Source organism: Oncorhynchus tshawytscha, linkage group LG33 (genome assembly GCF_018296145.1).
Source record: "Oncorhynchus tshawytscha isolate Ot180627B linkage group LG33, Otsh_v2.0, whole genome shotgun sequence".
In the NCBI taxonomy this organism is placed as follows: Eukaryota; Metazoa; Chordata; class Actinopteri; order Salmoniformes; family Salmonidae; genus Oncorhynchus; species Oncorhynchus tshawytscha.
Window position 1 is genome coordinate 40,786,798 of NC_056461.1, and position 24,373 is coordinate 40,811,170.

Here is a 24,373-nt window from a genome sequence, read left to right on the forward strand (position 1 = left end):
TTTGTTCTGAACGCCTATAACTGTATGTCAGTAGTAGCCTTTCTGACAAGGATAAAGATGTCAGTGTCGGGAACATTGCTCTGGCATTCTCTCAGTCTCTCTAGGGCTTAAGCTTCTCATCCTATATAGATATATTTTTTTTATATTAGTATTATACAGAGGACACCTAGACCTACATACATACAATGCCCTGATGCATTTATGCACATATCACCGACTAAAGATGAACCGTGAGGTGGACTATATATTGTTTTAGGAAAGTAAAAACCAATAGGCTATACAGTTCTGAATATGCTACACATTGTTTGTTTGTTTTACATTTGTTCTTGGCTGGTTTTAAAGACACTGTGAATCATTTGGCCATTACCGCTTGTTTATTGATGGTGGTGGCAGCGCCCAGGCAAACTTTTTTTTCTTTCGGATTGAACGCAGCCCTGGTTTCTACTCCAAAACGTATGAAAATAAAATGATGGTGACTCCGTTAAAATAAAATGTTCCACTCCATTCGATAACATATTGGTCCATATTATCAGGCTGGTGTGTTATTTAGCAATACGCGTGATGTAACGAACCTCGTCTGAGGAGGAGAAGCGCGAAGGATCGGAGGACCAATGCGCAGCGTGGTAAGTGTCCAAAACGTTTATTTTAAGACATAAACTGAACACTATGAAATACAAAACAATAAACGTGAACCTGAACAAAATTTCGAAACAGTACCGTGTGGCCCAAAACACTCACACGGAAACAAACACCCACCACTCAAAAGTGAAACCCAGGCTACCTAATTATGATTCTCAATCAGAGACAACTAACAACACCTGCCTCTGATTGAGAACCATACTAGCCTGAACTCAAAACCCCAACATAGAAAAACACACATAGACTGCCCACCCCAACTCACGCCCTGACCATACTAAATAAAGACAAAACAAAGGAAATTAAGGTCAGAACGTGACACATGATCACCTGTAGCCCGACAGATGCAGCAAAGTGGCTATAAATAAATATGCCGAAGCATGCCAATATGTTTTTGTGCTAATCATTAGCTAGTACTTCCCAAACTTTTTCAGTCATGATCCCCTTTCATCATGGGGGGAACATCCTATCCCCCCCATGCCTCCTTACCTCCCTCAATTGAATGAACTGCTACTATGCTACACAACATAGGGTTTGAGAATACGTTGACTTCACCTTTTACAGTACATACAAACGCCAGTACCTGGTTTCCCTTCCATATTGAAATCAAGAAGAAAACATGTGTAAAGGAGAAATAAACCAGCTCAATGCTGTGCACTGTCACATGCATCTCTATCCATAAAGACTACAGTAGATATAAATCTAATGTTGGTTCTGGAAGTATTCTCCGGGTGATTATTAGGGTGCATAAACATGATGAGTGCTTTCCGCCCACAATTTTGGCTTTCACATTTGTTTTCTTAACATAAATAAGGAGAATAGGTTGCTGCTGCTGCTGGTCAGTCTGGGAGACAGGCAGTCTACTCTCTGACTGGGGAGAGGAACAAGCTTACCTACTGCCTGAGGTTAAGAGAAACAGCCCTTCTTTAATTTTGTAGCCTACTAGGAACCAGATGTTTCAAAGTTCATAATACTACGAAAGTTATTTATGAACTCACAAAATTGAACCCGTTGTAACAGTTGTTTTTCACGGCAATCAGTTAAACAATAGAAACCTTCTTCATATGAAAAAATATTATTTTCTATTTTATTTTTATTCTTGCTTATGAATTGACCATGTTAAAAGTGACAGTACTTCTTTATTTGTTACAAGTTAGCTCACAGAGTGAAGGGTTTGTTAAGAAGAGAGAGAGGGAGATAAAGATAGAAAGAGAGAGAGAGGGAGATAAAGATAGAAAGAGAGAGACAGAGAGAGACAGAGAGAGGAGATACAAGCCTTGTGCAACTTTTATCCCTTCACCAACAACGGCCTCTGAGGACCGGGCCTAAACCAAAAGCATAATTGGCAGCGGTGAGATTCATAAAGTTAGGAATTGTGTAGTGTGTCGTGTAAAGCTACAAAAAGCCAGTAGCTACGGTGAAGAAATAATTTCCAATATATCAAATTCGCCTCGGGCTGTGGGGGTCACGAGACTTCGTCAGCCGGTGATTGTCAAGCAAATAACTGCCGATTTCACGGACCGTTAATGAACATGAACACATTTAGCATCTCCTGGCTTTTAAAAATTGTTTTTAACCTTTAATCTTTACAAGCCACTGATGCAGACCTTTGGAACGTCTACCTTTTAAAGAGTCTAAAAAATCCACCATATTTGAAAAATCTCTCTTTCACACCACTGTCGGTAGCTACAATGCTAATGTCTGTTATCTCATCAATCATGGATCAGGTCATTCTGGAAGTGCCGATGAACACGGTTGCTGTAGCAAGATGACAGTTCAAGGAGCTGTCATACTAGGCCCGAAAATCAAGCATTTGGCTTCAAACATCTATCAAGTCAAATCAAATTGATTTATAAAGCCCTTCTTACATCAGCTGATATCTCAAAGTGCTGTACAGAAGCCCAACCTAAAACCCCAAACAGCAAGCAATGCAGGTATAGAAGCACGGTGGCTAGGAAAAACTCCCTAGAATGGCCAGAACCTAGGAAGAAACCTAGAGAGGAACCAGGCTATGAGGGGTGGCCAGTCCTCTTCTGGCTGTGCTGGGTGGAGATTATAACAGAACATCGCCAAGATGTTCAAATGTTCATAGATGACCAGCAGGGTCAAATAATAATAATCACAGTGGTTGTCAAGGGTGGAACAGGTCAGCACCTCAGGAGTAAATGTCAGTTGGCTTTTCATAGCCGATCATTCAGAGTATCTCTACCGCTCCTGCTGTCTCTAGAGGGTTGATAACAGCAGGTCTGGGACTGTGTCAGGACCCGGTTACGAACTCGGGTCTCCGGTATGAGAAAGAGTCACTTAGCAAACTGAGCCACTAATAGTCGGCAGAACCCAGAAGATGAGGCAGACACAGCAGTACTTGAGACAGTGTTTTAATAAAGTAAAAAGGAAGGTTCTTCAGGCAAAAATATAAATCCACAACGTCAAAAGTAATTCCAAGAGAAAAAGGTAATCCTCTAAGTCAAAAGGTAAATCCACAAGGTGGTAGGTACAGTAGGGAAAATGCCTCAAAAGATAATAAAAACAAATAAACGAGAACAAAAACAGAGTACCACAAGAGAGTCCAACTGGCGTAACAAATGTTCACAGCATTGCTGGGGCTGGGTGCTAACATTCAAACACAGAGCAAAGAACTGAGGAAAACTAAGGGTTTAAATGCATTCAATGGAAACGAGGCACAGGTGCAAATAATAACTGGAAACAAGGGAAAACAAAAGGGTCAAAAAGCACAATGGGGGCATCTAGTGGCAAAAACCGGAACAACCCTGGCCAAATCCTGACAGACTGTCCGGTGGACAGGTCAGGGTTCCATAGCCGCAGGCAGAACAGTTGAAACTGGAGCAGCAACACGGCCAGGTGGAACAGCAAGGAGTCTTCAGGCCAGGTAGTCCTGAGGCATGGTCCTAGGGCTCAGGTCCTCCGAGAGAGGGAAAGAAAGAGAGAAAGAAAGAAGGATAGAAAGAAAGAAAGAGAGAAAGAGAGAGCGAATTAGAGAAAGCATACTTAAATTCACACAGGACACCGGATAAGACAGGAGAAATAGGATATACAGGATATAACCCCACCCACTTTGCCAAAGCACAGCCCCCACACCACTAGAGGGATATCTTCAACCACCAACTTACTATCCTGAGACAAGGCTGAGTATAGCCCACAAGATCTCCGCCACGGCACAACGGTGGGGCGCCAACCCACCCCTCCTAGGGATGGCATGGAAGAGCACCAGTAAGCCAGTGACTCAGCCCCTGTAATAGGGTTAGAGGTAGGTTTTTTTTACTGGCCCAGGTTGACTGCTTGTCGGTGGTGAAGAGCAGACAATCCAAGCACAGCTTCTTGGCTTGCTCACACCCAGTCATCCACGGATAGCGCTCATAATTGTTAGCTTGAAAATATCTTTCAAATCTCTTTCCTTGTTGCACTAATCCTGGCGTTGGTCTTCCCCTCTCTACGACATTTAATTTATCGTTGGAATGTAGTCTTCAAAAGCAGTGGAAACAAATTAGCCTCCACATCCTCGTGGATAACACCTGCTGCTGCAGCCATTGTCACACAGACCACAACAAGGGCTACCTCGAGTGTGGGAAAACTGGGTTTTCTGCTTGTAAATTCATTCTCAGTCGGTAGTGACATGTCTCCTGCCTTTATCCTTCATTTAACTAGGTCAGTTAAGTCAGTTAATAACACATTTATATTTACAATGACGGCCTTCCCCAGCCAAACTCTAACTCGGACTAGGCTGGGAAGAGAGAGGAAGATGTCTCTCATCTGATTAACTGTTTGTGGCTTTGTTGTGTAGGAGGAATAATGTTCAGTAATATTTTTGTATATTCTCTCTCTCTCTCTCTCTCTCTTTCTTCCCCCCCAAATATACCCTACCGTTCAAAAGTTTGGGGTCACTTAGAAATGTCATTGTTTTTGAAAACACCAGTCAAATCAAATCAAATCAAATCAAATGTTATTTGTCACATACACATGGTTAGCAGATGTTAATGCGAGTGTAGCGAAATGCTTGTGCTTCTAGTTCCGACAATGCAGTAATAACCAACAAGTAATCTAACTAACAATTCCAAAACTACTGTCTTATACACAGTGTAAGGGGATAAAGAATATGTACATAAGGATATATGAATGAGTGATGGTACAGAGCAGCATAGGCAAGATACAGTAGATGGTATCGAGTACAGTATATACATATGAGATGAGTATGTAAACAAAGTGGCATAGTTAAAGTGGCTAGTGATACATGTACTACATAAGGATGCAGTTGATGATATAGAGTACAGTATATACGTATGCATATGAGATGAATAATGTAGGGTAAGTAACATTATATAAGGTAGCATTGTTTAAAGTGGCTAGTGATATATTTACATCATTTCCCATCAATTCCCATTATTAAAGTGGCTGGAGTTGAGTCAGTGTCAGTGTCAGTGTGTTGGCAGCAGCCACTCAATGTTAGTGGTGGCTGTTTAACAGTCTGATGGCCTTGAGATAGAAGCTGTTTTTCAGTCTCTCGGTCCCAGCTTTGATGCACCTGTACTGACCTCGCCTTCTGGATGATAGCGGGGTGAACAGGCAGTGGCTCGGGTGGTTGATGTCCTTGATGATCTTTATGGCCTTCCTGTAACATCGGGTGGTGTAGGTGTCCTGGAGGGCTGGTAGTTTGCCCCCGGTGATGCGTTGTGCTGGAGAGCCTTACGGTTGAGGGTGGAGCAGTTGCCGTACCAGGCGGTGATACAGCCCGCCAGGATGCTCTCGATTGTGCATCTGTAGAAGTTTGTGAGTGCTTTTGGTGACAAGCCGAATTTCTTCAGCCTCCTGAGGTTGAAGAGGCGCTGCTGCGCCTTATTCACGATGCTGTCTGTGTGAGTGGACCAATTCAGTTTGTCTGTGATGTGTATGCCGAGGAACTTAAAACTTGCTACCCACTCCACTACTGTTCCATCAATGTGGATAGGGGGGTGTTCCCTCTGCTGTTTCCTGAAGTCCACAATCATCTCCTTAGTTTTGTTGACGTTGAGTGTGAGGTTATTTTCCTGACACCACACTCCGAGGGCCCTCACCTCCTCCCTGTAGGCCGTCTTGTCGTTGTTGGTAATCAAGCCTACCACTGTTGTGTCGTCCGCAAACTTGATGATTGAGTTGGAGGCGTGCGTGGCCACGCAGTCGTGGGTGAACAGGGAGTACAGGAGAGGGCTCAGAACGCACCCTTGTGGGGCCCCAGTGTTGAGGATCAGCGGGGAGGAGATGTTGTTGCCTACCCTCACCACCTGTCAGGAAGTCCAGTCAGGAAGTCCAGTACTCAATTGCACAGGGCGGGGTCGAGACCCAGGGTCTCGAGCTTGATGACGAGCTTGGAGGGTACTATGGTGTTGAATGCCGAGCTGTAGTCGATGAACAGCATTCTCACATAGGTATTCCTCTTGTCCAGATGGGTTAGGGCAGTGTGCAGTGTGGTTGAGATTGCATCGTCTGTGGACCTATTTGGGGGGTAAGCAAATTGGAGTGGGTCTAGGGTGTCAGGTAGGGTGGAGGTGATATGGTCCTTGACCAGTCTCTCAAAGCACTTCATGATGACGGAAGTGAGTGCTACGGGGCGGTAGTCGTTTAGCTCAGTTACCTTAGCTTTCTTGGGAACAGGAACAATGGTGGCCCTCTTGAAGCATGTGGGAACAGCAGACTGGTATCGGGATTGATTGAATATGTCCGTAAACACACCGGCCAGCTGGTCTGCGCATGCTCTGAGGGCGCGGCTGGGGATGCCGTCTGGGCCTGCAGCCTTCACGTTAACAGTGAAGAGGCGACTCCGGGATGCTGGCCTTCTAGGCAGAGTTGTAAAGAAAAAGCCATATCTCAGACTGGACAATAAAAATAAAAGATTAAGATGGGCAAAATAACACAGACACTGAACAGAGGAACTCAGGCCAGAAGGCCAGCATCCCGGAGTCGCCTCTTCACTGTTGATGTTGAGACTGGTGTTTTGCACGTACTATTTAAGGAAGCTGCCAGTTGAGGACTTATGAGGCATCAGTTTCTCAAACTAGACACTCTAATGTACTTGTTGTCTTGCTCAGTTGTGCACCGGGGCCTCCCACCTCTCTCTATTATGGTTAGAGCCAGTTTGCGCTGTTTTGTGAAGGGAGTAGTACACAGCATTGTATGATATTTTCAGTTTCTTGGCAGTTTCTCGCATGGAATAGCCTTCCTTTCTCAGAACAAGAATAGACTGACGAGTTTCAGAAGAAAGGTATTTGTTTCTGGCCATTTTGAGCCTGTAATCGAACCCACAAATGCTGATGCTCCAGATACTCAACTGGTTTAAAGAAGGACAGTTTTATTGCTTCTTTAATCAAGACAACAGTTTTCAGCAGTGCTAACATAATTGAAAAAGAGTTTTCTAATGATAAATGAGCCTTTTAAAATTTCAAACTTGGATTGGTTGACACAACGTGCCTTTGGAAAACAGGAGTGATGTTTGTTGATAGTGGGCCTCTGTACGCCTATGTAGATATTCCATTAAAATCATCTGTTTCCAGTTACAACAGTCATTTTCAACAGTAACAATGTCTTCACTGTATTTCTGATCAATTTGATGTTATTTTAATGGACAAAAAAAGTGCTTTTCTTTCAAAAACAAGGACATTTCTAAGTGACCCAAACTTTTGAACGGTAGTGCATATATATATATATATATATACACTGCTCAAAAAAATAAAGGGAACACTTAAACAACACAATGTAACTCCAAGTCAATCACACTTCTGTGAAATCAAACTGTCCACTTAGGAAGCAACACTGATTGACAATACATTTCACATGCTGTTGTGCAAATGGAATAGACAACAGGTGGAAATTATAGGCAATTAGCAAGACACCCCCAATAAAGGAGTGGTTCTGCAGGTGGTGACCACAGACCACTTCTCAGTTCCTATGCTTCCTGGCTGATGTTTTGGTCACTTTTGAATGCTGGCGGTGCTTTCACTCTAGTGGTAGCATGAGACGGAGTCTACAACCCACACAAGTGGCTCAGGTAGTGCAGCTCATCCAGGATGGGACATCAATGCGAGCTGTGGCAAGAAGGTTTGCTGTGTCTGTCAGCGTAGTGTCCAGAGCATGGAGGCGCTACCAGGAGACAGGCCAGTACATCAGGAGACGTGGAGGAGGCCGTAGGAGGGCAACAACCTAGCAGCAGGACCGCTACCTCCGCCTTTGTGCAAGGAGGAGCAGGAGGAGCACTGCCAGAGCCCTGCAAAATGACCTCCAGCAGGCCACAAATGTGAATGTGTCTGCTCAAATGGTCAGAAACAGACTCCATGAGGGTGGTATGAGGGCCCGACGTCCACAGGTGGGGGTTGTGCTTACAGCCCAACACCGTGCAGGACGTTTGGCATTTGCCAGAGAACACCAAGATTGGCAAATTCGCCACTGGCGCCCTGTGCTCTTCACAGATGAAAGCAGGTTCACACTGAGCACATGTGACAGATGTGACAGAGTCTGGAGACGCCGTGGAGAACGTTCTGCTGCCTGCAACATCCTCCAGCATGACCAGTTTGGCGGTGGGTCAGTCATGGTGTGGGGTGGCATTTCTTTGGGGGGCCGCACAGCCCTCCATGTGCTCGCCAGAGGTAGCCTGACTGCCATTAGGTACCGAGATGAGATCCTCAGACCCCTTGTGAGACCATATGCTGGTGCGGTTGGCCCAGGGTTCCTCCTAATGCAAGACAATGCTAGACCTCATGTGGCTGGAGTGTGTCAGCAGTTCCTGCAAGAGGAAGGCATTGATGCTATGGACTGGCCCGCCCGTTCCCCAGACCTGAATCCAATTGAGCACATCTGGGACATCATGTCTCGCTCCATCCACCAACGCCACGTTGCACCACAGATTGTCCAGGAGTTGGCAGATGCTTTAGTCCAGGTCTGGGAGGAGATCCCTCAGGAGACCATCCGGCACCTCATCAGGAGCATGCCCAGGCGTTGTTGGGAGGTCATACAGGCACGTGGAGGCCACACACACTACTGAGCCTCATTTTGACTTGTTTTAAGGACATTACATCAAAGTTGGATCAGCCTGTAGTGTGGTTTTCCACTTTAATTTTGAGTGTGACTCCAAATCCAGAACTCCATGGGTTGATACATTTGATTTCCATTGATAATTTTTGTGTGATTTTGTTGTCAGCACATTCAACTATGTAAAGAAAAAAGTATTTAAAAATAATATTTCATTCATTCAGATCTAGGATGTGTTATTGTAGTGTTCCCTTTATTTTTTGGAGCAGTGTATGAAGATCCAGTCTATTTTAAACATTTAAAAATGGAGTATGTTATAAAGTAATGTATTTATATGTATATATTTTTTAAACGGTCCCACCTATTGTAAATATGCCCTAATACAGTTGAATGGCATGCAACCTTCTGTACAGCTTCTGAAGGCCTAGCCAGCGACTGGCTGAGCTAACTAGATTTTTATACTGAGAGACTGCCAAAGAAAAATTCTGATTATTATATCGTTTTTTTGCTTTATCCCTTTAATTTCCAACACACACGGAAGAGATTAAATCAGAAAATCAGAAACAATTATTGGAAAGATTAAATTAAAATTAAAATTAAATGTTATATCCCCACTGCTTAAACCAGACTGTATGTCAGCTGTAACCTACAGGTTGTAAATACAGTATAGGGATGCGTCCCAAATGCACCCAATTCCCTATATAGTGCACTATTTTTGACCAGGCCACTATGGGCCCTGGGTGAAAGTTTTAAAGATACCCTGTCCATTCATCAGATAGTTTATTCAAGGCAGTTTGATTGCTGAATGCTGTGTGAATTCGCATTGTGCTAAAATTGTATCGTTTTGGATGAAGATAAAAATGATGAGCTACTAAGGGCTGACTCACTAATTTTGAAAGGGGAAGGAGAAAGGAGGGAGGAGGAAGGATGGAAGAGGGGGGGAGAAAGGAGGAGGAGGAAGGAGGGAGAGGAAAGGAGGGAGGAGGCAGGAGGAAGAAGGAGGGAAGAGTAAGGAGAAAGGAGGGAGGAAGGAGGAGGGGGAGGAAGGAAGGAGACGGGAGAAAGGAGGGAAAGAAAGAAAGGAGCGAGGAGTAAGTAGAGAGGATGATTTTTTCGTCATTTATTTTTTATTTAACCTTTATTTAACTCGGCAAGTCAGTAAAGAACAAATTCTTATTTACAATGACTGCCTACCCCGGCCGATGCTGGGCCAATTGTGCGCAGCCCTATGGGACTCTCAATCACAGCTGGTTGTGATACAGCCTGGAAACTAGGTGGGAGGAGGGAGGAGAAGGGAGGATGTCTCTCATCTGATTGTCTGTTTGTGTCTTTGTTGTGTAGGAGGAATAAAGTTCAGTAATATTTTTTTATATATTAACTCTCTCTCTCTCTCTCTCTTTCCCTCTCTCTCCTCCCTCCCTCCCTCTCTCTCTCTCTCTCTCTCTCAGGTTTCTCAGTGAGAACTCCATCTCATCTCTCAGCCCGGGTGTGTTCAGTGATCTCCGTAATTTATGGTGGTTGTGAGTACAGAGTTGGTACACTGCATACACACACACGAATACAGCAGACTGCATCAAAGGGTGGATTTGGGCCGTTCTGCAGTGTAGACAGTAAAAAAAAACAGCTGAGCCTGTATCACCATGTTTCTCTTTTATTAGACGTTATCACAGAAGAATGCAGCTCAAAGTAATCCATTTGATCACATCAAAAATGATTAGAAACTCCTCTTTGTTTTATATCTTTGTTTTGAAAGTCCAGAGGTTTTGAGTAAAAATCCGAGGTGGGGTCTTATTTTAGCAGAACAGAGATAACACATGGAATTGCATGTCACCGGAAGAAATGGCAGCGGTTTTACTATTTGTAACTTATTTTGTACATAATGTTCCTGCCACCGTATCTTACGGCAAATAAAGAGCTTCTGGATATCAGGACAGCGATCACTCACCTCGGATTAGACAAAGAGCTTCTGGATATCAGGACAGCGATCACTCACCTCGGATTAGACAAAGAGCTTCTGGATATCAGGACAGCGATCACTCACCTCGGATTAGACAAAGATTTTTTTTTCTTCAACAAGCAGGACACACAGGATGTACTTCCGACACCTGACAAGGCCAACATCCATGTAATTGGCAAGAGAAAGAGACGCAGGTACAGAGGACACAGAGCGGGGTTCCTCGTAAGGATCCGCAGACGGCGAGTGGGAAAGCTGCCGTTACCGTCAGTATTACTTGCCAACGGGCAGTCATTGGACAATAAACTAGACAAGGTACGATCACAAATATCAACCAATGGGACATCAGAAACTGTAACATCTTATGTTTCACAGAATCATGGCTGAATGATGATATGGATATTCGGCTAGAGGGATATACGCTGCACCGGCTAGGTAGAACAGCACACTCCGGTAAGACGGACGGACGGACGGGGGACGGGACGGGACGGGGTGGTCTGTGCATATTTGTAAACAACAGCTGGTGCACTAAATCTAAGGAAGTCTCTAACCCGGGACTAACCCAGAAGTTTATAAGAAATCCTGCTATGCCCTCCGACAAACCATCAAGCAGGCAAAGCGTAAATACAGGGCTTGAATACAAGATTGAATCGTACTACACCGGCTCCGACGCTCGTCTAATGTGGCAGGGCTTGCAAACTATTACAGACTACAAAGGGAGGCACAGCCACGAGCTGCCCAGTGGCACAAGCCTACCAGACGAGCTAAATCACTTCTATGCTCGCTTCGAGGCAAGCAACACTGAGGCATGCATGAGAGCATCAGCTGTTCCGGACGACTGTGTGATCACGCTCTCCATAGCCGACGTGAGTAAAACCTTTAAACAGGTCAACATTCACAAGGCTGCAGGGCCAGATGGATTACCAGGACGTGTGCTCAGGGCATGTGCTGACCAACTGGCAGGTGTCTTCAATGACATTTTCAACATGTCCCTGATTGAGTCTGTAATACCAACATGTTTCAAGCAGACCACCATAGTCCTTGTGCCCAATAACACAAAGGCAACCTGCCTAAATGGCTACAGAGCGGTTGCACTCACGTCAGTCCCCTCCTGTACTCCCTGTTCACCCACAACTGCGTGGCCAGGCATGACACCAACACCATCATTAAGTTTGCAGACTACACAACAGTGGTAGGCCTGATCACCGACAACGACGAGACAGCTTATAGGGAGGAGGTCCTGGCCGGGTGGTGCCAGAATAACAACCTATCCCTCAACATAATCAAGACAAAGGAGATGATTGTGGACTACAGGAAAAGGAGGATCGAGCACACCCCCATTCTCATCGACTGGGCTGTAGTGGGGCAGGTTGAGAACTTCAAGTTCCTTGATGTCCACATCACCAACAAAATAGAATGATCCAAACACACCAAGAGGGCACGACAAAGCCTATTCCCCCTCAGGAAACTATAAAGATTTGGCCTGGGTCCTCAGATCCTCAAAAGGTTCTACAGCTGCAGCATCGAGAGCATCCTAACTGGTTGCATCACTGCCTGGTACGGCAACTGCTCGGCCTCCGACCTCAATGCACTAAAGAGGGTAGTGCGTATGGCCCAGTACATCACTGGGGCTAAGCTGCCTGCCATACAGGACCTCTACACCAGACGGTGTCAGAGGAAGGCCCTAACAATTGCCAAAGACTCCAGCCACCCGAGTCATAGACTGTTCTCTCTCCTACTGCATGGCAAGCGGTATCGGAGTGCCAAGTCTAGGTCTAAAAGGCTTCTCAACAGCTTTTACCCCAAAGCAATAAGACCCCTGAACAGGTAATCAAATGGCTACCCAGACTATTTGCATTGTCTCCCTCCCCCCCAACCCCTCTTTTACGCTACTGCTACTCTCTGTTTATCATATATGCATAGTCACTTTAACCATACCTACAGTGAGGGAAAAAAGTATTTGATCCCCTGCTGATTTGGTACGTTTGCACACTGACAAAGAAATGATCAGTCTATAATTTTAATGGTAGGTTTATTTGAACAGTGAGAGACAGAATTAACAACAAAAAAATCCAGAAAAACACATGTCAAAAATGTTATGAATTGATTTGCATTTGAATGAGGGAAATAAGTATTTGATCCCTCTTTAAAACATGACTTAGTACTTGGTGGCAAAACCCTTGTTGGCAATCACAGAGGTCAGTTTCTTGTAGTTGGCCACCAGGTTTGCACACATCTCAGGAGGGATTTTGTCCCACTGCTCTTTGCAGATCTTCTCCAAGTCATTAAGGTTTTGAGGCTGACGATTGGCAACTCGAACCTTCAGCTCCCTCCAAAGATTTTCTATGGGATTAAGGTCTGGAGACTGGCTAGGCCACTCCAGGTCCTTAACATGCTTCTTATTGAGCCACACCTTTGTTGCCTTGGCCATGTGTTTTGAGTCATTGTCATGCTGGAATATCCATCCACGACCCATTTTCAATGCCCTGGCTGAGGGAAGGAGGTTCTCACCCAAGATTTGATGGTACATGGCCCCGTCCATCGTCCCTTTGACGTTGTCACAGTTGTCCTGTCCCCTTAGCAGAAAAACACCCCCAAAGCATGTTTCCACCTCCATTTTTGACGGTGGGGATGGTTTCTTGGGGTCATAGGTATCATTCCTCCTCCTCCAAACACGGCGAGTTGAGTTGATGCCAAAGAGCTCCATTTTGGTCTCATCTGACCACAACACTTTCACCCAGTTGCCCTCTGAATCATTCAGATGTTCATTGGCAAACTTCAGACGGGCATGTACAGTGCCTTGCGAAAGTATTCGGCCCCCTTGAACTTTGCGACCTCTTGCCACATTTCAGGCTTCAAACATAAAGATATAAAACTGTATTTTTTTGTGAAGAATAAATAACAAGTGGGACACAATCATGAAGTGGAACGACATTTATTGGATATTTCAAACTTTTTAACAAATCAAAAACTGAAAAATTGGGCGTGCAAAATTATTCAGCCCCTTTACTTTCAGTGCAGCAAACTCTCTCCAGAAGTTCAGTGAGGATCTCTGAATGATCCAATGTTGACCTAAATGACTAATGATGATAAATACAATCCACCTGTGTGTAATCAAGTCTCCGTATCAATGCACCTGCACTGTGATAGTCTCAGAGGTCCGTTAAAAGCGCAGAGAGCATCATGAAGAACAAGGAACACACCAGGCAGGTCCGAGATACTGTTGTGAAGAAGTTTAAAGCCGGATTTGGATACAAAAAGATTTCCCAAGCTTTAAACATCCCAAGGAGCACTGTGCAAGCGATAATATTGAAATGGAAGGAGTATCAGACCACTGCAAATCTACCAAGACCTGGCCGTCCCTCTAAACTTTCAGCTCATACAAGGAGAAGACTGATCAGAGATGCAGCCAAGAGGCCCATGATCACTCTGGATGAACTGCAGAGATCTACAGCTGAGGTGGGAGACTCTGTCCATAGGACAACAATCAGTCGTATATTGCACAAATCTGGCCTTTATGGAAGTGGCAAGAAGAAAGCCCTTTCTTAAAGATATCCATAAAAAGTGTCGTTTAAAGTTTGCCACAAGCCACCTGGGAGACACCAAACATGTGGAAGAAGGTGCTCTGGTCAGATGAAACCAAAATTGAACTTTTTGGCAACAATGCAAAATGTTATGTTTGGCATAAAGCAACACAGCTCATCACCCTGAACACACCATCCCCACTGTCAAACATGGTGGTGGCAGCATCATGGTTTGGGCCTGCTTTTCTTCAGCAGGGACAGGGAAGATGGTTAAAATTGATGGGAAGATGGATGGAGCCAAATACAGGACCATTCTGGAAGAAAACCTGATGGAGTCTGCAAAAGACCTGAGACTGGGACGGAGATTTGTCTTCCAACAAGACAATGATCCAAAACATAAAGCAAAATCTACAATGGAATGGTTCAAAAATAAACATATCCAGGTGTTAGAATGGCCAAGTCAAAGTCCAGACCTGAATCCAATCGAGAATCTGTGGAAAGAACTGTAAACTGCTGTTCACAAATGCTCTCCATCCAACCTCACTGAGCTCGAGCTGTTTTGCAAGGAGGAATGGGAAACAATTTCCGTCTCTCGATGTGCAAAACTGATAGAGACATACCCCAAGCGACTTACAGCTGTAATCGCAGCAAAAGGTGGCGCTACAAGGTATTAACTTAAGGGGGCTGAATAATTTTGCACGCCCAATTTTTCAGTTTTTGATTTGTAAAAAAAGTTTGAAATATCCAATAAATGTCGTTCCACTTCATGATTGTGTCCCACTTGTTGTTGATTCTTCACAAAAAATACAGTTTTATATCTTTATGTTTGAAGCCTGAAATGTGGCAAGAGGTCGCAAAGTTCAAGGGGGCCGAATACTTTCGCAAGGCACTGTATATGTGCTTTCTTGAGCAGGGGGACCTTGCGGGCACTGCAGGATTTCAGTCCTTCACGGCGTAGTGTTACCAATTGTTTTCTTGGTGACAATGGTCCCAGCTGCCTTGAGTTCATTGACAAGATCCTCCCGTGTAGTTCTGGGCTGATTCCTCACCGTTCTCATGATCATTGCAACTCCACAAGGTGAGATCTTGCATGGAGCCCCAGTTATTTTGTGTTTCTTCCATTTGTGAATAATCGCATCAATTGTTGTCACCTTCTCACCAAGCTGCTTGGCGTTGGTCTTGTAGCCCATTCCAGCCTTGTGTAGATCTACAATCTTGTCCCTGACATCCTTGGAGAGCTCTTTGGTCTTGGCCATGGTGGAGAGTTTGGAATCTGATTGATTGATTGCTTCTGTGGACAGGTGTCATTTATACAGGTAACAAGCTGAGATTTGGAGCACTCCCTTTAAGAGTGTGCGCCTAATCTCAGCTCGTTACCTGTATAAAAGACACCTGGGAGCCAAATATCTTTCTGATTGAGAGGGGGTCAAATACTTAATTTCCCTCATTAAAATGCAAATCAATTTATAACATTTTTGACATGCGTTTTTCTGGATGTTTTTGTTGTTATTCTGTCTCTCACTGTTCAAGCATTTCGCTACACTCGCATTAACATCTGCTAACCATGTGTATGTGACAAATAACATTTTATTTGATTTGAAATAAACCATTAAAATTATATATGATGTGAAGTGTTTCAAAACACATGGTTTATTATACTGTTTTCCAAATATTGGAAAAATCTTTAAATGTATTTCTACATCAGAACTGTATCTTGTCAGTAAATCTCTGTCATGGCAACAACAAGTATGCAGAAAAATTCAAATAAAATAAAATACATTTCAATGCTTTTTTTTTACAGGAGAATTTTGAATTACTTTCTGAATTGAGTGGAAGTTACTGTAAATGGAATTGGCCGGTACCACACCTGGGATTTGAACTCACAACCTCGTAGACAGTAACCTGTTTCCTCCAGGTCTGTAGCCATGACAGAGATCAACCACAGATTTTTTGTTGTTGTTGCAAGAATACATTTCTCCACTTGCTTAAAGTTACCCAGAATCAAGTCAATAATTGTGAGATTATCTGACAACACCAATTAAAAAGTAACATTGCTTCAGGGACACTCGACACAGATTCAATCAGATCAAGCGTGTTCCAACTTGTAAACTAAGCTTCATGGGATTTCTGTTAATGCTGCTCTGTGCAGCAAATTGCAATTTCCACTTCCTGATTTAATGCCTGGAGAGGCTGTAACTCAGTTCCACTTCTGACACCGCCAAAGCAAACACTATGCAGGTGTCCGCTAGCATGGACCTGATTGATACAGCCCAATGTGTGCATAAATGCTCTCGGGATTTAAACTTGCAACATTTTGGTTTGGAGTGCATTAATGTCTCGGCAGAGCCACCAAGAACACACACTCTAATATATATGAGTACAGTTACGCAACACTGTTGTTCCCTGGTGTACAAAAAAGGTCACATGTACACACACGGTATCTCCAAAGGTACAAATGGGAATTCACATGGTACTAGGGTAGATGTGTGGAAAATCTAGTATAATGGTAAATCTGTATTTGCATTTGTAGCCTTGTGGGAATTTACCAGTCGTAAATACCAGTTGGATGCATTCACGTGCTTTGAAATCGTTGGGAAATGACAGTTGTCTAAATTGCCATCAAGCTGTATCAACCAGACACTAAAAGTACAGCTATCATGCTTGTAAACAAATTATATAGTCAAATAACCATATTAATAGATTGATTTTTATAAATAATATTTTGTTTTTCACATTTAACTGACGTAAATGCTGTTATTGAGGTCATTTCCTTAGTAGGTGTGGGAGAAGTCAGAGCTCATGGATGAGAGACGCGTTTCCCACTAGTTATTACCAATTGGAGGGCCGTTCAAGATTCTTTTTTCCAGTCGTATGTGGTAAAATCCCACTTACGGACACAGCATTAGGTACAATCATTAGGTACTGCATTTTGAAATGTAGGTGGGATCAATGCTCATTAGCATTTATTCCATTTCTTTTGCCCGTTTTGCATGTTATTTTGGCATTAGTACGTGTCACATTTAATTTTGAAAACAATGTAAAAACATGTTTTTTTAACTGAGTTACTAAAGCCACATACAAACGTTTGCTTTCTTGAGTAAGGCAGCTCCAAAATGCAGATGTATCAGCCTAGCTCAGTGCTTTCTGTGGTGGTGGGGCAGCCAGAGGAAAATACAGAGCGTAGGGGTTGGTAATGTTCTCTAGTCCCGCCGTGATTGGCTCAGTGTTCTGTTACTCATGGGGACAAAGTCTAAGGGTAGTCTAAGGGTAGAGGGTCTAAGGGTAGAGTCTAAGGGTAGAGTCTAAGGGTAGAGTCTAAGGGTAGAGCTCAGGTAGAGCTCCGCAAAGTCTAAGGGTAGAGCTCGAAAATTCAAGCCCCTTGGGTGCTGCCATAGAGTTACATTAGAAGTGCCCATCCAAGAAGCCTCTCTACAGACCCTGTTTCATTCCCAGGCTGTGTCCCAACCAGCTGTGATCTGGAGTCCCATAGGGTGGCGCACAATTGGCCCAGCGTCATCCGGGTTTGGCCGGTTTAGGCCGTCATTGTAAATAATAATTTGATCTTAACTGACTTGCCTAGTATAAAAAAAAGTAGTGGTAAGATGTTGGGACTCTGCTGTTGGGACAGCTTTATGTAGGGCCTAACCGTTGGTGGGCACCGTTCTTCATCATTATAGTACAATTAATGTATTGTTTAGTGTTGTGTTGTGTAGTGGCTTTGCTGGCATGCATCTAAAACATTTTTTTTGTAGATTTCCCCACCAAGATTTAGTAGTAGTTTCCAGTTAAGAAACTTCTGTCACAATGACTTCTTCACAGGGCAGCTTATTACTGATATACAGTGGTTTGCGAAAGTATTCACCCCCCTTGGCATTTTTCCTATTTTGTTGCATTACAACCTGGAATTAAAATAGATTTTTTGGGGGAGGTTTGTATCATTTGATTTACACAACATGCCTACCCCTTTGAAGATGCAAGTCATTTTTTTTGTGATACAAACAAAAAATAAGACCAAAAAACAGAACTTGAGCGTGTATAACTATTCACCCCCCCAAAGTCAATACTTTGTAGAGACACCTTTTGCAGCAATTACAGCTGCAAGTCTCTTGGGCTATGTCTCTATAAGCTTGGCGCATCTAGCCACTGGGATTTTTGCCCATTCTTCAAGGCAAAACTGCTCCAGCTCCTTCAAGTTGGATGAGTTCTGCTGGTGTACAGCAATCTTTAAGTCATACCACAGATTCTCAATTGGATTGAAGCCTGGGCTTTGACTCGGCCATTGCAAGACATTTAAATGTTTCCCCTTAAACCACTCGAGTGTTGCTTTAGCAGTAGCTTAGGGTAGGGTCAATGACCCTAGCAGTAGCTTAGGGTAGGGTCAATGACCCTAGCAGTAGCTTAGGGTAGGGTCAATGACCCTAGCAGTAGCTTAGGGTAGGGTCAATGACCCTAGCAGTAGCTTAGGTTAGGGTCAATGACCCTAGCAGTAGCTTAGGGTCATTGTCCTGCTGGAAGGTGAACATCTGTCCCAGTCTCAAATCTTTTGAAGACTGAAACAGATTTCCCTCAAGAATTTCCCTGTATTTAGCGCCATCCATTGTTCCTTCAATTCTGACCAGTTTCCCAGTCCCTGCCGTTGAAGAACATCCCATCACTGTGGGGATGGGGTTCTCGGGTGATGAGAGGGCTTGTGCCAGACATAGCATTTTCCTTGATGGCCAAAAAGCTCAATTTTAGTCTCAAACTGACCAGAGTACCTTCTTCCATATGTTTGGGGAGTCTCCCACATGCCTTTTGGTGAACAACAAATGTTTGCTTATTTTTTTCTGGACACTCTTCCGTAAAGCCCAGCTCTGTGAAGTGTACGGCTTAAAGTGGTCCTATGGACAGATACTCCAATCTCTGCTGTGGAGCTTTGCTGCTCCTTCAGGGTTATCTTTGCTCTCTTTGTTGCTTCTCTGATTAATGCCCTTCTTGCCTGGTCTGTGAGTATTGGTGGGCGGCCCTCTCTTGGCAGGTTTGTTGTGGTGCCATATTCTTTCAATTTTTAAATAATGGATTTGATGGTTCTCTGTGGGATGTTCAAAGTTTCGGATATTTTTTTATAACCCAAACCTGATCTGTACTTCTTCACAACTTTGTCCCTGACCTGTTTGGAGAGCTCCTTGGTCTTCATAGTGCCGCTTGCTTAGTGATGTTGTAGACACTGGGGCCTTTCATCAGGTGTATATATACTGACATCATGTGACAGATCATGTGACACTTAGATTGCATACAGTTGGACTTTATTGAACTAATGATGTGACTTCTGAAGGTCATTGGTTGCACCAGATCCTATTTAGGGGCTTCATAGCAAAGGGGGTGAATACGTGTTATTTCTTTCACACCAATTTGGACTATTTTGCGTTTATCCATTATCATGAAATTCAAATAAAAGTCTATTTTATTTCCAGGTTGTAATGCAACAAAATAGGAAAAACACCAAAGGGGGGTGAATACTTTTACAAGGCCCTGTATTCTCTTACACCGTTTACAGAACAGACAGTGTCAAAGGAGGTGCTCTACTTTCATCTGCATAACCATCAAACACTTAAACTGCTACAACACTTCCACTGACGGTTGGCACAAATACACATATTTTTACGCACGCCCCCCACATATGCTAATGACCCCACCAGTACATTGCCCCCACCTTTTCAAAGTGCAGTGATGATCATACATTATATTCAAAATATTAAGTAGAAAATGTCCCATTATACCTACGAGATACCAAAATGTACCATGTGAGTTCATATGTGTACCTGTGAAGTGTACCTGTGAAGTGTACCTGTGAAGTGTACCTTTGACCTTTTCATATCCTTTTCATACCCTACCCTTCATACCCTACCCTTATTTTTGAGAGAGTCAGTATATGGTCCTGTTGGCACTGCAGAAACTTCTATCCACTAGCAACCAAGAGGTTGCAAGTTCAAATCCCTGAATAATGCATGCATACTCTATGTCAACTTTCCTTGAGAACTACAACTTTAATGGTGGTGAAAATTGGACAATTATTCTGGGCAGCTTTTAGCAAAGTGCAGAAATGCATTCTTGCCAATAGGTCTGTGGCAATATCTCTTTTACACTGATGCTTCTGGTGGTGTAAGTGCACTGTAGCAGGACATTTCAAGTTGCTTACAACCAGTAGGTAAGGAGTTCAAAGTCCGGTTTAAGACGGAGTCCCAATTGTGGTTACACGAGAAGATTTGACAGTTGTTTAATTCAGAATACAGCAGCAAACTGTACATTTATAAAAATAACACCTTCAAGTTGTTGTATTTACACTGAACAAAAATATAAGTGTAAGGTGTTGGTTCCATGTTTCATATTCTGAAATAAAAGACCTCATACATTTTCCATATGCACAAAAAGTGTATTTCTCTCAAATATTGTGCACAAATGTGTTTACATCCCTGTTAGTGAGCATTTGTCCTTTGCCGAGATAATCCATCCACCTCAAAGTGGTGGCATAACAAGAAGCTGATTAAACAGCATGATCCTTACACAGGTGCACCTTGTGCTAGGGACAATGAAAGGCCACTCGAAAATGTGCAGTTTGCTCTCAGAATACAATGCCACAGATGTGTCAAGTTTTGAGGTAGCAGGCAATTGGCATGCTTAATGCAGGAATGTCTACCAGAGCTGTTGCCAGAGAATTGAACGTTCATTTCTCTACCATAAGCCACCTCCAATGGCTTATGAACTTGGCAATACGTCCAACTGGCCTCACAACCGCAGACCACGTGTAATGACGTTGTGTGGGTGAGCGATTTGCTGATATCAACGTTGTGAACAGGGTGCCCCATGATGGCAGTGGGGTTATGTTATAGGCAGGCATAAGCTACGGACAACCAACACAGTTGCATTTTATCGATGGCAATTTGAATACACAGAGATTCCTTGACCAAATGCTGAGGCCCATTGTTATGCCATTCATCACCTCATGTTTTAGCATGATAATACACGGACGGCCCCATGTCGCGAGGATCTGTACACAATTCCTGAAAGCTGAAAATGTCTCAGTTCTTCCATGGCCTGCATACTCACAGACCTGTCACCAACTGCGCATGTTTGGGATGCTCTGGATCGACGTGTACGACAGCGTGTTCCAGGTCCCGCCAACATCCAGCAACTTTTCACAGCCATTAAAGAGGAGTGAGACCAACATTCCACAGGCCACAACAGTATGATGATCAACTCTATGCGAAGGATACGTACCTTCCTCTTTTTTAAGGTATCTGTGCTCTGTGGCTCAATCGAGCAGATTCATTGTTTTTCTTCATTGTTTTTCATAGTTTTCTTAATTGAGCACATTGAAAGCTTCTTTGGATATGCTCATATTAATAGTTTGTGGTCATTATTTGGCTGAAAGCACAATCAGATATGCCATTAAGCTACGTATTGTATTTAATGTAAAGCAAATCTGTTGTATTGTGTCATTTCTCTGTAGGGTTAGACTGTGTTGAATAAATGTATGACATCTGTTTGGCACTTTGGATGTATTTTACTTTATATGGTATTTGGTTCTCTCTCTCCATAACTACCGTAAGGTCTTTGGTTCTCTCTCTCTCTCTCCATAACTACTGTAAGGTCTTTGGTTCTCTCTCTCTCCATAACTACCGTAAGGTCTTTGGTTCTCTCTCTCTCCATAACTACTGTAAGGTCTTTGGTTCTCTCTCTCTCCATAACTACCGTAAGGTCTTTGGTTCTCTCTCTCTCCATAATTGTACCGTACGGTCTTTGGTTCTCTCTCTTTCCATAACTGTACCGTAAGATGTTTGGTTCTCTCTCTCTCCATAACTGTACCGTAAGGTCTTTGGTTCTCTCTCTCTCTCTCCATAACTACCGTAAGGTCTTTGGTTCTCTCTCTCTCCATAACTACTGTAAGGTCTTTGGTTTCTCTCTCTCTCTCTCCATAACTACCGTAAGGTCTTTGGTTCTCTCTCTCTCCATAACTACTGTAAGATCTTTGGTTGTCTCTCTCTCCATAACTACCGTAAGGTCTTTGGTTCTCTCTCTCTCTCTCCATAACTACCGTAAGGTCTTTGGTTCTCTCTCTCTCCATAACTACTGTAAGGTCTTTGGTTCTCTCTCTCTCTCTCCATAACTACCGTAAGGTCTTTGGTTCTCTCTCTCTCCATAACTACTGTAAGATCTTTGGTTCTCTCTCTCTCCATAACTGTACCATAAGGTCTTTGGTTCTCTCTCTCTCCATAACTACCGTAAGGTCTTTGGTTGTCTCTCTCTCCATAACTACCGTAAGGTCTTTGGTTCTCTCTCTCTCTCTCCATAACTACCGTAAGGTCTTTGGTTCTCTCTCTCTCCATAACTACCGTAAGGTCTTTGGTTCTCTCTCTCTCCATAACTACTGTAAGGTCTTTGGTTGTCTCTCTCTCCATAACTACCGTAAGGTCTTTGGTTCTCTCTCTCTCTCTCCATAACTGTACTGTAAGGTCTTTGGTTCTCTCTCTCTCCATAACTACTGTAAGGTATTTGGTTCTCTCTCTCTCCATAACTACTGTAAGGTCTTTGGTTCTCTCTCTCCCACCAGGGTGTTGGATCACAACCCCCTGAACAGTGTTTCCCAAGACACTTTCACCGGCCTCACCTCCCTCATGTTCCTGTGAGTAGCACATACACACACACACACAGACACACACACACACACACACACATGTAAAGATGCACGTGCATACACACACAAACACACATTGTGTTGGACGAAGGAAATATAATATAATTAATTTACGTGTCATTCATTTTCTTTGTCATAACACATTGTTTTTCTTCCCTCCTTAACAAGATATCACAGTCTGACTTCATGTTCCGACATTCTTTGATAAACATGTAAAAATGTAGGCATACAGATGGCTACGTTTAGGCTTTCATTCAGACTGGGTTAAGGTCTGGCACAGGGTTAAAACAGACACAATTCTACGGTTAAGTGAAGGATTAAAGTTTGGGATAGAGGTAAAACTTTAGGCCTTCATCCCGATTGGGTTTACTAAAACTTTTGTGGACAGATGGTGGAGCTCCGGCTCCGAAGACTGCGTGTTCAATCCCAGTACGGGGCACTCATTTAAGTATTTGTGCCTTGTATCTGGAGTGGTCTCTCGGTCCCTCTCTCTGCCACTCCTTCACACCGTCTTTACGTTGTCTTTACTTGTTTATTGATTGTTCACATCTCATTTTGCATTAAAAAAAATAAAAAATAATTCTGCATTCAAACATAAAATATCTTCTGAGTATGAATAATAAACTAATAGTAAGTCTAGGATGTGATGCATTTTAGAATGGTAGGTTAATTTTGTGGGCCATTGGCTCCAAACACAATATAACAAAATTCAACTCCGTCTCCTCCTGAGTCTCATTGATAATATGATAGTGGTTTCCTTCTCTTTTTCCTTTTGTCCTCTCCTTACTCCTCTCCTTACTCCTCTCCTTACTCCTCTCTTTATTCCTCTCCTTACACCTCTCCTTATTCCTCTCCTTACACCTCTCCCTTTACTCCTCTCCTTACTCCTCTCCTTATTCCTCTCCTTATTCCTCTCCTTACACCTCTCCCTTTACTCCTCTCCTTACTCCTCTCCTTACGCCTCTCCTTATTCCTCTCCTTACACCTCTCCCTTACTCCTCTCCTTACTCCTCTCCTTATTCCTCTCCTTACACCTCTCCCTTTACTCCTCTCCTTATTCCTCTCCTTACACCTCTCCCTTATTCCTCTCCTTACTCCTCTCCCTTTACTCCTCTCCTTACTCCTCTCCTTACTCCTCTCCTTAAACCTCTCCCTTTACTCCTCTCCTTACACCTCTCCCTTACTCCTCTCCTTACACCTCTCCCTTCACTCCTCTCCTTACACCTCTCCCTTACTCCTCTCCTTACACCTCTCCCTTACTCCTCTCCCTTACACCTCTCCCTTACTCCTCTCCTTACACCTCTCCCTTACTCCTCTCCTTACACCTCTCCCTTACTCCTCTCCCTTACTCCTCTCCTTATTCCTCTCCTTACACCTCTCCCTTTACTCCTTTCCTTACTCCTCTCCTTACACCTCTCCTTACTCCTCTCCTTACTCCTCTCCTTACTCCTCTCCTTATTCCTCTCCTTACTCCTCTCCTTACACCTCTCCTTACTCCTCTCCTTACTCCTCTCCTTACACCTCTCCCTCTACTCCTCTCCTTACTCCTCTCCCTTACTCCTCTCCTTACAC

The 24,373-nt window shown here is 43.6% G+C and overlaps 1 protein-coding gene across 1 annotated transcript in view; it reads left to right on the forward strand.

The window, feature by feature from the left end:
• The window catches only part of LOC112230707 (relaxin receptor 2-like), a 206,495-nt gene that overhangs the window by 89,683 nt on the left and 92,439 nt on the right, over positions 1-24,373 (forward strand). The window contains exons 7-8 of the mRNA XM_042311509.1: positions 10,098-10,169; positions 22,718-22,789. Coding sequence (XP_042167443.1) covers positions 10,098-10,169; positions 22,718-22,789 — 144 coding nt within the window. The remainder of the gene's footprint in view (positions 1-10,097; positions 10,170-22,717; positions 22,790-24,373) is intronic.